Source organism: Cucumis melo, chromosome 11 (genome assembly GCF_025177605.1).
Source record: "Cucumis melo cultivar AY chromosome 11, USDA_Cmelo_AY_1.0, whole genome shotgun sequence".
Classification (NCBI taxonomy): Eukaryota; Viridiplantae; Streptophyta; class Magnoliopsida; order Cucurbitales; family Cucurbitaceae; genus Cucumis; species Cucumis melo.
This window is the reverse complement of record NC_066867.1, coordinates 32,096,787-32,109,268: the sequence shown is the minus strand read 5'-3', so window position 1 is coordinate 32,109,268 and position 12,482 is coordinate 32,096,787. Positions and strand designations below refer to the sequence as shown.

General features: G+C 30.0%; 1 protein-coding gene across 4 annotated transcripts; it reads left to right on the top strand.

The window, feature by feature from the left end:
- Nucleotides 1-6,115: 6,115 nt before the first annotated feature.
- On the top strand, nt 6,116-11,486 carry LOC103498841 (uncharacterized). Of its 4 annotated transcripts, none has more exons than XM_051092042.1 (10): nt 6,307-6,483; nt 6,623-6,697; nt 7,418-7,589; nt 8,078-8,242; nt 8,358-8,463; nt 9,169-9,351; nt 9,542-9,713; nt 10,051-10,322; nt 10,414-10,503; nt 11,161-11,486. In XM_051092042.1, the coding sequence occupies exons 3-10, from the start codon at nt 7,575-7,577 to the stop codon at nt 11,226-11,228; spliced, it is 1,071 nt and encodes a 356-aa protein (XP_050947999.1). In that variant the 5' UTR covers nt 6,307-6,483; nt 6,623-6,697; nt 7,418-7,574; the 3' UTR covers nt 11,229-11,486. The 4 variants fall into 4 exon arrangements, with proteins under 4 accessions (XP_008459839.1, XP_050947999.1, XP_008459836.1 ...); XM_008461614.3 differs by having other exon boundaries at nt 6,623-6,701; XM_008461617.3 differs by lacking the exons at nt 6,307-6,483; nt 6,623-6,697 and adding an exon at nt 6,116-6,272.
- The last annotated feature ends 996 nt before the right edge of the window (nt 11,487-12,482 follow it).

The following is a 12,482-nucleotide window of genomic DNA, read 5'->3' as shown; positions in this document are numbered from 1 at the left end:
TTTAAGTTTTGTTGCAGTGTTGTATAAAAAACACTTTTAACTATGACATGCGTGTGTTTGTGTTTTGTTTTTCTTCACGTAATAATTTATATGGAGAGTAGATTAATATGGAGATATAGCCTATGGTGTTAAAGAGAACATCTAATTAGCATATTCAAATATAAGTTAGAATATATTCTATATTGAAAAGAAAACTTAATTCCTTTTACTATATACTTTCCATTTGGCCTACTTTATTAAAGATATAGTTACCATTATTTTTAGTTTAAAATATACTTTAGGACAATCTATACATTATAGTTGATTGAGCGATGCTCAAGATGACATTCAATTTAAATTTGTATTGTCAAATGATCAAAATATTACAACTCAGACAAACATTTATTATCATTTTAATATCGAAGATTTTCATTTTACCAATATTGTTACGTTTCCTTTAATTATAACAAAATGAACCAAAATATTTATATATATATATATATATACAAATGGGATAAACACCAATAGACTGCGATAAATACAGATAGATTATGACATTTTACTGTATTTGAAAATATTTTAAGCTGTTTTGTCATGTAAGACAGTTTTTCTATTTAGTATACTTTACTAAAATGTATGTTAAGAGATTTATTGTTAACTTGAACATAGTTGGATTGGAAAATTGATCTTTGAACCATGTAGTTGATAAGATCTAGCTATACACGTGGCATTACGTACTCGACACTCAACAATACTCATGGAGGAATGGGGAATGTGAAAATTGAATAAAGAATTATTGACAACTAATCATTGGTTAAAATAATTAAACATTTGGTGTTTTTTTTTTTTCTCTTTTCATAGAGCATTTTTGGGCCCATAGTGGGCCCTCCAAACCAGCCCATTAAAGTGGCCTTTTTGCCTGATGGCGACATGTCGAATGTCATTGATGGTGGGAAGGTGCCAAACTCCCAATTTTTTTTTTCTCTCTTAACCTTCGTTTTCCTAAATTCAAAGTGTAAATTACTATTATACCCTTTAGCTATATCATGTGTTATTCCATTAAAAATAACCGAAGTTTACTTTTTTTTTCTTTACGAAATTTCAAAGGATATTTATGTAATTTTGATTTTGTTTAGTTGTTAATTTGAGTGAACAAGACAGCTCAACGACATCTAATAATTATCATTTTGCTTTAATTAACCTAATTAATCTTAAACTTTGGTTAATTGCGTGTGGTAGTGGAAACCATGTAGGTTCATTATTCTATTTTTATTTCCTTTTGAGTACGACAATTAAAGAAATTAGTTAAAATGAATACAATTCAACCGACACAATAAGTATATTATCAACCTTAAGTAAAAATTCAATATTACAAAAACCGTGGAGGTAAAAAATCGAATTTTCAATCTCAAACAATAGCTATAGTTAAGCTCACTTTGGCAAACAATCAATAATCAACTCAAAATCATTATCAATAAAGTGTATGAAATAACACATCAAATATATACATATAGCATCGACTTAATCACTACAACAAATTTGATAAATTATATGATTACGGTAATATCATAGGCTTATTTTATTCTTTGAAGTACGATTAATGACACTTCAAAAATTTGTCATTTATAACGACTTTCGAATACAGATAGCGATATACAATTATTGACTAATTGTTTATAGCAATCTATTGTTATCAATAAATGATGTTATCAACTAATACTAGGTGAGACTAACGTGTGATTTGTCAATTTAATTGCAAAGGACCATCTATTACCTAATTGTGATAAGTGCATACCCACTTGTATAGCAAAGTCATCCATAGCTATTTGAGTCATATAAGAAGTACACTTCTTATCTTTTAATAATATATATAGAGTAAAAAATATCCCTCAAAGCATATATATGTTAATCGTGTGACAACCAATAAAAGTTTTACCTTATTTTATTTTATTTGTCCTTTTTAACTCAAAAGACTATCCTAATTTGAACATTAAATTAAAGGGTGTTTGATATTCATTACATTGGTGTTATACCTAATCAATATATTTGGTTTTTAAAAATTGTACTTGTTTTCTTCTAATTTCTCATACATGTATGGTTGGAAAAAAAGCGTAAAATTTAGTCAATAACATTTCGAATTTAATCCTATTGTTTGATAAAATTACATAAAATTAGTCTTAAACAAATTTACAATTTAACCATCACGTTTTCTATAGATTTAACAACATAGATGATGATTCAATGAACAAACTATTTAAAAAAAAAACACTAAACATAAAAATTCACGCATAAATATTTTGTCTCGTTTATTATTTTTTATGATTATATTTAATCTCTCTATATATATAACTAACTTGAGGGTTAAAAGCAATGGAAAGAGATGTGGTTAATGGAAAGGGGAAGGCAATAGTTGGCATCCATCATTCTTTTGGAAGCAACCAGAGAGAGAGAGAGAGTTGATAGTTAAGCCCACTTTGGCTTTCCAAAGTCCTAAAGAGATGCCCAAATTATCCATTTTCCATTCACATTACACTTTACATTTTTTGGTTGTGAATGTTTCGTAATAGGATTAAAAAATCATTTATAAGTATTTAAAATTAAGGATACAAACAATTCATAGGAAGAGATAATGTTTTTTATTTCTTTCTAATTTAATTATAACAATAATATAGTAGTAGACGTCTTTTTAATCTTAGGATATGTTTGAATTACATTATCAAGTGTTTAATTTAAAAGATAAGTTATTTTGAAAAAAATTAAAGTGTTTAAAAGCTTACTCAAAATAGTTTTAAAAATAATTTTTTAAGTATATTTTGGAGAAAAATATTTTTTTTCTTAAATTAATCCAAACGGACTCCTGTTTTTTTACAATTGATTTTTAAGAATTAAAAGGCTATATCTTAGGGACTTAACAGACTAAACGGAAAGGCACATGTCTTTGAAAAAATCCAATTACTAAAAGTTTGCATTTTTCAAACTTAAAAGCTAAAACAAATATTCTGTAAAATTGAAAGACTAATTGGGTAATTTTTTTATATATATTTTTTAAAGATAACGATATCATTTTCTTTTTAATTACGATAGATTTGTGATATTTTGTTATTATATGTAAATATTATTTAAAATATTTATAAAAAAAATAATTTAAAGGTTTTCTTGGGGAAGGAACTGAATTTAGATATGTAGAACTAAAATAGTAAAAATGTTTAAAGTAAAAAGAAAAGATATTTTAAAAATAATAATAATAATATAATATTTGAAGGGTAGGGATGGGGTCAGTGTAAAAGCTACTCTCAATCTGCTGCCTAATAATGCCCACTTCAATCATTGAATTTTCAGAGAAACAAAAGGAAAGAAGTAAGGTAAATAAAGCTACCACTTGGCCTATACTTATCATTAACATGCAATTGAATCAAAGTTTTCTTTCCAACTGTAACATATTGTTAAAGAGAGAGGGATCCAAATTCTATAATCTAAAGTCAAAACGCAAACAATAACACACAGTGGTCTATAGATACACAAATTATGCTCATACCAAGATAACAACACACCAAACAACTCTCTAGACGTTACACTTGAATCAACAGCTTTCCAAAGTCATACTAACAAACCGAAATATATGCGAGAGCATGGACCCATGTGAGAAGACTTAGAAATTGGTGTCTTGATGATGTTTGAGTGTGGCTTCCCAATGGGATATACTATTCATTTATTAGTTTACAAGTTTGGATGTTGAAGAGTATGACCTTAGAACAAATTACAATAATTAAACTTATCATTGTTGAGTTTCAAGACATTGTAATTTAGCTTTATGGCAAAAAAAGAAAAAAGAAAAAAGAAAAAAGAAATTGATCTCGATCGAATTAAATTAATTAAAACCTTGTTTAAGCTAACAAAAAGATTCTAGTTATTTATTAGAAATACGATTAATACTATTTTGTTTTTGAGAAGACAGTGGATTTTAGTTATGTAAATTTATTTGTTTAATCCACACCGATTTTGTTTGTTTAAATTATGGATGTAAATTACAAATATAAGTTGTAATTTTGAGAAAAATGAAGCAAAGTAAAAGTGTGGTGGGATTATATTTAGCAATAAAGTTGTTGGAAGTTTAGGAGTGATGGATAGAGAAAGTGACAGAACATTTAAATTGGGTTTAAAGTGTGTTTTAATAAAATGACTAAATAAATTGAGACACAAAGAAAGGACAGAAGGGTTGGTTTTCCATTTATTGCACTTTTCTTTTATTGCATTCTTTATGTGTCCTATAATTTTAATGTGTGTCCTTTAATTCTTCTTTATTTTATTTTTCTTTGGGTAATTTTTATTGCATTATTTCCACGTGTCTCTACTTCTATTAATTGCACACCTCCTAATTTATTTATTTATATCGGTTGATTTTATTATCACAAAGTAACACCTGATTTTTAAAAAAAATATTTGAAAAAAATCGCACCATGATTTTTCTATATTTTTCTACGTTTTGATTTTACATTTTTTTAGATTGTGTTATGTTTGAACGATAATGGTTGTATAGCCTTTTCTAGTTGTTGAATTATTGATTAATAGGTTGATGAAGCTTTATTTGGAGGTTCGTTATTTTCTCGAGAATATTTAAGAGCATGGTCACTTCATTTTTCTTCCTACTAGCCTTTTGCTTTCTACGTCCAAATTAGAATTTAATTGCTTAACTCGTAGAGGATTATTTGTTGCTTTCTTTGCATGATATTTTTTTTCATGGTCGATCTTCAGTCGTAAACTTAATATTATAAACTTCCTTTTGCTAGATGTTGGACAACCAACCATTTTTCAATATATATACCTTGGAAATTAGGAGGTTTCCAAAACCATCATTTAATGGTTTCATGTGATCACTTATAGAAAAAATCTTATATGTAGTCAAACTATAGCTATCTTTTGTATAGTCGAGTTGAACTTATCTCTTGTACAATCTCATTATACCCAATTAAAAATTGGCAAATGTCGTCTTTTTCTATTTAAAAATAATAATTATTTTTATATGTATGGTTAGAAGAAAAAGAAGTATAAAAAAATTGGACCTAAATATCTTATTATTTATGTAAATATTCAACGAGTACGGAATGTATATAACATTACATTAGAAGAGAGGTTAGGATATACACTCACATGCATAAATTTAATGTAACATATTAGGTTTTAAGAGTAATCTATATCAATGCTAAATAACTAACTTGAACTAATGTTTTGATATCCTTTTTTGTATTGGTATTTGGGCAAATATTGGATTCTAATCGTATGAATATTTGAGTTGATATCATCTTGTGACTTTGGTTAGACCCCATCTCTAAACTTGGGCTTCAATAAATTGGGCTTGCAATTAACTTGATCCATTGGCCCACCTACCTATGAATGGTTTGTAATTCACGAAAGCACCACTATTTATTTTTTTTTTATTTTTATTTTTTTTTATCTTTTTACTATTTATCTCCCATCCAGTCGGTATGAATGAAAGATCAAACGTCTTATGTTAAGAATGAAAGATGATATCAATTATCACTAAACTACATAGATTTTAGTATTATGAACTGATCTAATAATTGATATGATATAAATTCATTTTTTGTTGTTAGATTATCCATTATTATGAGATGATATAATGAAATTTACAAATCTATAATATGTCAAAGGGACATGCGTGTAAAGAAGGTTTAAAGAAAAAAATTAATGAGATGTTACGTTTTCATTCATAAATTTTTATTTCTATTCGGTTCTAAATTTAGAAAACGCATGATTCTAACTTTGTTTTTTTTTTATTAATTTGATTAAATACACACTTTGCCTACTAATTAGTTAGAATTAATTAAAACTAATGATGTGAACCAAAGTGATAGTTAATATTACTCAAGTAAAAGTATAATATATTCAAACCTAAAGATTTGATGAAACTAAAAACCAACGATTTTAATGAAAATAGTTTTATCAAAATCACTGACCTTTCGTCACTAACATATATTCATTGTGACAAAAATGATGTTTTTTAGTTTCAACGCATGGAATTTGTAATATCGACTTCTAATTTTTTTTAAAAGAAAACTTACGTAGATCACGATTTGATATTACAAGAATTTCGTAGTATTTTAGGAAAAAATTGGTTAATTTATTTATCCGTTTGATAGTAGAAGATCAATGTCGATTGAGTTCATGGTAGCTTGGTAGTTTTGAGCAACGATGGTTCTATCAATGGCGTAAAAAATGGATGGCGCTGTAAATTCAACGAGCCGAGCCGACAGCAGAGACGAGGAACTTTTCAAGTTAGGTTTTATTCTCTTCGGTTTCCCTTTCTATTTCTAGCATTTTCTTTTCCACCATTTTCCCGGAAAATAATCGAAGCTATAAATCCCAAAACTTTGCTTTGTCCTACTCCCATTTCCCCTCTCTCTTCACTCTCACACCATCTTTTCTCTGTTTAGTGTACTCCCATTTCCATCTTCGTAATACCCACTTTGCCAAATCTGTTGTAATGTGAGTTTCTATCGTAATGGAGTTCTTAATCCTCGATTGTGAACGTTTTCTGTTATATTTGATGCCTTTGAGCTGCTTTTGAATCTAAAATTTTTAAGGGTTTGTAATGAAATCTTTTTTTTTTTTCTTTTAATGTTAGATATTTGTAAATTTTGAGCTTCGTGGAGAAGTTTTATTGAGATTCGATGGTATTTTTGAGTTCCAGAATCTTGGTGTTAGTAAGACTGCTAGATCCTTGCTATCCTTTTCTTTTATTCGTATTCACTATCGAACTATTTGTTTGGCTTTCTTGCATTGGGGTTTATCTCAACTTTGCGAAGAAGTTGTAATTTGGATTGTTCTTTGTTAGTATAAAATGTGAATGATTTGAGCTTGATTTGGATCTTTGAATCTGCTTGTTGTTTTTTAAAATATTATTTTGACCTTTTGTTGTATTGGAAAACAATTTTTTAAGCTGAAATCAAGCCATTTTCTTACTCGAAATGCGTGCCTTTGGTGATTAATTCTTTATTAGGGAAAAAGAGTGGAAAAGTGGAGTTTAGTTCCTTATTTTAATTGTCATTACAGAATCTAAAAGTGCCAAAATGGAAGTTCTGTGCAGAACACCATGGGCCTTTTTATTGTTTTTTTATTCTTTTGGAAAATCTTTCAGGTATTAGGTGAGCACTTGCTTTGTTATTTGGTCATTTTCTCTCTCTTAATTTTTCATTATGAAGAGAAACCATGGAAACTAATCAAAAATTGACAAGATGATAAGAAAAAAACAATATGCAACGTTTACTTACTCGAATGGATACTTCTATAACAGTCTACGAATAACATAATTTAAGTAGATAAAGGAAATACCATTAATGTTTTGATTGAAGTTCGGAATTATTTGCTTTCATTTATGTTGTTTCTTACTCTAAATTATATGCTCATCAATCAATTTCAGGGGGATCAAATAAATCTTCTATTATCAGGTTGAAACTTTGCCACTTCATGTGTGCAGTATGTACAATCCCATAAACATCATTTGAGAAGTATCTAGTCCATCGAAAAAAGGGAGAAAAGAAAAAAAGAAGGATGTGGATATCTTGCATTTTGATAATATGAAGACTACACAGGTTATTCCCTATCTTTTGATTATTAGTCATCCTCTTACAAAGTTACTTTAGTTTATTCACTTCATTTTATAGACCTCATTCAATCTATGGTATAAAATAGCTTTCAAAAAAGCGATGAGGATATTTCATTTTTGTAAAGTGTCCAACTCTTGGCAATTTTTCCTAGATCTCACAAGTACTGTCGGAGGACACTGTGCAGCATTATAGCAAGCTAGGATTTATATAGACATTGGAAAACACCATCACTGATGGTTAAACCTTACTGGGAAAAACTGCATAGCTAATGCATAAATCTCTATCGTTTTCATTATGTTTATTCAATCCAGTAATACTGCGCTATAGATGTAGTTTGTAGCATTGCCATAAACATGTCTATGAACAATCTTTCTTAAGTGCTTGTTTCATCTAAAACAAAACTGGATATGAGAGATTTTTCTTTCATATATTGCCTGCTACTATGTTCTAATAGACCTGTTTGGAGTTCACAGGGCACCAAAGAATCAGCTCAAGCTTCTCGTGATTCAGCAAATGACAAAGCAAATGAGAATGCAAATGACAAAGTAAATACAACTGAGGCACCTATTACGGATTCAAGTTCTGTATCGGCAACAAGCAAAGATAGCAAGAGAGTCTCACCTCAAGATATTGAATTTGTAAGATGAAATATTCCCAGTTTAGAAGCAGTGTTCTTTTCATCCTCATCTTTCCAGTTATCCATATTTGTGAAGCTATGATGACTTGATCAATTCTTTAAAATTGGTGTTTTAGGTCCAGAATTTAATTGAGCGATGCTTGCAATTATACATGAATAGAGATGAGGTGGTTAAAACACTCCTGACTCGTGCAAGAATTGATCCTGGATTTACAACTCTCGGTATACTTGGAACTTACTTGAATAGTCTATTATTATCATTTCATTTTTCTCAATTGAATATAATATCTTGTTCTTTATCAATTTTACATATGCTGCACACATGCTCCTAATGTATGTACCTGGTTTCAATTTTGTTCACATCGTCTTACAAATTTCAATTCTAATATTTAACTTTTTATTGATTTTTAAAAGTATCCCTTATTAGGAAATTTCGTCAAAATTCTAATATATTAAAAGTTTTATGCCTAAAATTGAAATTTTAAAAGCGTTTGATGCAAAATTGTAACCTACTATTTAATTAGCTCTAAAATTTCCCTCATCTATGCCCTCTATTTCAATTTCGCATGTGAGAATTTAAAGTTGCTATAGGCCTTATTGTAGTTTGGTGGAGCTCGTTTCTTTAGTTAGGCTTCCTTTTGTTAGCTTTGGTTTTCTTGTAGGCGCTAACATTCTTGTTTTCTCATTCATTTTTTTTTCAACAGAAGTTTGGTTATTCATTTGAAAGAAAAGTTTAGAAGTTTCAATTGTAATAACCAAGATCGAGTGTAACGTAACAAAAGGAGAAAAAAAAAAAAAACAAAGAATTCTAAATGGTCATGTACGATATAGGTTTTAGAAGATTCTTATTTGAAGTTTAATTATCTGTTTGTATAAATGCTGCATGATTTTCAGTAAAGTATATAATTTTATATTCTCTTAATTCAGTATGGCAGAAATTGGAAGAAGAAAATGCCGACTTTTTCCGAGCTTATTACATAAGGTTGAAATTGAAAAAACAAATCCTCTTATTCAACCATTTGCTTGAGCACCAATATCACCTCATGAAGTATCCTATGCCTCCCAAGGTTCCATTGGCACCTATTCAGAATGGGATTCACCCTATGCCTGGTAAGTTGGTTCCTTTTCTACAATATGCTTATTTGCTTTCATACTTGATACTTATTCTCCTATCATAATCATATAGTACACCATCAGGTACCCCACGCCCATTTGCTTTCCATTTTTCCAAATATCCTCAATCTTATACTTAAGTGATTGAATTACTTTAGTTTATAAACTCGAACTTTTTGCAGTGCAGTTAATAATAATAGCTTACCAATGGGGTACCCGGTCCTTCAGCAATCAATGGCTCCAGTCCCAGGTCAACCCCATATTGATACTATGGGTAATGGAATATCAAGTTGTCATATAGTCAATGGAGTCCCTGCGCCAAGTAACTATCATCCTATTCGGATGAATTCTGGGAACGAGTAAGTTTTTATTTTAGGATCCCTTTGGTCCTTCCTCCTAACGTCGATGGCCTGATAGCTCTAACTAGTTTGTATTCATTGCAATCACAATCAGCAATTTCCTTTCTGAATGTTAAATCTGCTACGGCTCTAACTTTTTTCTTGTGCTTAATAGTAACAATTTTTTGTTGGAAATAGCCACCACTTAATAGTAACTAATATGAAGATTTTTATCCATCCAGCTTTTGCAAATTCCCTGTATTTGTTGTTTGGTAGCTACTAAAATCATAGTTTCAATTGTTAAAGTATAGCAAACATCAATACTGCTGATGTGGCTTCTGTTTTTTCCACCAAACAGAGCATTATCATCCATGTCAGAGGTTCCTGTGAGTCCTACATCTGTGGCATCGAGTGGTCATTTCCCATTCTCAGCATCAGAAATCTCCGGAATTGGAGCAGAGGCTTCAACTCTTGAGACTGCCTTCACGGCAGATGTTGCAAATTCTGTGGGTTTGCAACTTCCAGGAGATGGTACAGATGGAAATTCTCGGGATTCTTTCAGATCACTTGATCAAATTCAATGGAATTTTAGTCTGACAGATCTTACAGCAGATTTGTCGAATTTCGGAGGTAATACCTTGCTTGAACTTTACCATTTATTCCTCATATTTTGTTCGATGGTATTATCTTAACTTGTTTCCATTATTTTCAACTACTGCAGATTTAGGAGCTTTGGGAAATTATCCTGGTTCTCCATTCCTGCATTCTGATTCAGATATTTTGCTTGCTTCTCCAGAGAATGAGGATTTAGGTACCTAATTACATATTCTCTTTAATTCTATCTTCCAACCTTTGTCATATCTCTCTTTCTCAGAAACCTTTTTTTAATCAAATAATAATAATATAGAGAAAAAAACGAAAAAGGTGAAAAGGAAACAAAAAGAATAGGAAAACAAAATTTTATTCATGCTAATAATCTAATGCATTTATCTTTATAAAGTTTCATTTCATTATGCTCAACATCTTCGCTAAACATCAGGGATGATCTGCTTGCAGCTGGTAAACCCTAGACCTAAACACTTATGTAGCATATCGATGCTTCTTTCTTTCTGTTTATGATCGTCAATTTGGTCACAAGTAATAACAATTAATAAGTACCAACCCCAAGGTTCTCCCTGCAAACGTGATAAACTTTACTAAATCACTAGCAAACCAAAGAGATACGAAACTCGAAGATAATTTGATAGTTCGTCTCTCCCAACTCTTGACTTATGAATCTAAAATTGCTTCTCATCTCTACTTTAGCTTCCCTAAATACTCTCATCTGATTCCCTTCTCCAACCTGCCATCTAAGTTGGCTGCAATTTATACTTATACCGGGACTGGGGTTATCAGAATGTCATTATTAAGCTTTGCAGTTGAATACCTACATCATTGTGTACTGCTTGATAACTATTTTATCTTGCAGTTGAGGAGTTTTTCGTTGATTCAGTGCCTGGGCCGCCGGGCTCGCAATCGGATGAGGAGAAAACTTAGAAGCAAGGTTAGGCAGCCAGCGTCTCATTCCACTTTGATTAGTTTGGTTAAGATGAAATCAAGTCAATAAACTAATAAGCCTTTGCTAGAAATTTTGTGGGGACTGTTACCTTAAGATTGGAACATCTTGAAATCGATTGCGGTTAGCTCGTATGCTTTGTATGATTTTCATGAGTAGCAAGGTAGACATGCCAGTTGAGGAATTTCTCTACATTGTTCTTTTAACAATTTGAAAGTTGAGGCTATGATTTGCTTTCATGTGTTTTTGTTGGCTGCCTTTTTGGATTTCAGTTCAAATTGGTTTTCATTTTCTCTGATCTTTTTTAATGTTCCTTTAGTCTGCAATATAGACCTCAAACAATGTCTACTACTTACGTATATCATCAATTGGTATAATGTGCTGTCTACAACTGATTAATTTGATAGAGAGTTGAATAATTTGATCAACGTTCCTACTTTCTTAAGCTCCATTGTAGTGATAGTTTAAGATTGATCCTTCGCGTAAGGTTGAGTTATCACTAGTGAATTTAGTCAAGTCAATTTGTTGTTGGCTTATAGAAGCTTGAACAACCATAGAAAACTTAAAAATAGTTCACAAAACCAAAACATCTCTTGACAAGATGGTACACACACTTCATATGACTCACAATTTTCTCGAAGTCATTGGATCATTTTTTCGATCAAGAATCTTCTATCTTCTTGTATAATGTTCTTTAAAAATCGATAATTATTGCAGCAACTTTTTGTTAAAAATTTCAACACTATCGTTGAGTTGTCCCAATAAGTCATCAAAATCCAATGTTATGTACATTTTCTTCTCTACTCGTAAGATTGAAACTTTATTCTATCTCTTTAGTCAAATTTTCACTTTCTTAAAAGATTAGGCACTGAAAGTGACGTCTTAGTTCTTTTTTCTTTTTCTTTTTCTTTTTTCATCTTTTGAATTAATATTAATCTTAAGTAAATACATCCCGTTTCAAAATAAATTATTGCATTTCAAACATATATTTCTTCTATATATATATATATATATATATATATATATTAAAAAATCAGTAACTAACATCCGAAAATGAAATTTAATACCATGTTAAATCGTGGTGAAATTAAAAAATTTAGGGTCATAATATACTCAATTAATTATATTGTTAAAAGAACTCATAACTAAGAGGTTAATAGAAGGGAGATGAAGACTAGAGTTTAGTTAAGTACTTTTTATGGTCCATGATGTCTCAATTTTTAATTATTGTAAAT

What these genes read in the sequence shown, in the direction of transcription:
- LOC103498841 (XM_008461617.3), top strand. An exon ending in TGGGATTCACCCTATGCCTG is followed by an intron (nt 9,352 to 9,541) that starts GTAAGTTGGTTC and finishes TTTGCAGTGCAG; the next exon opens with TTAATAATAATAGCTTACCA. An exon ending in AGATTTGTCGAATTTCGGAG is followed by an intron (nt 10,323 to 10,413) that starts GTAATACCTTGC and finishes CAACTACTGCAG; the next exon opens with ATTTAGGAGCTTTGGGAAAT.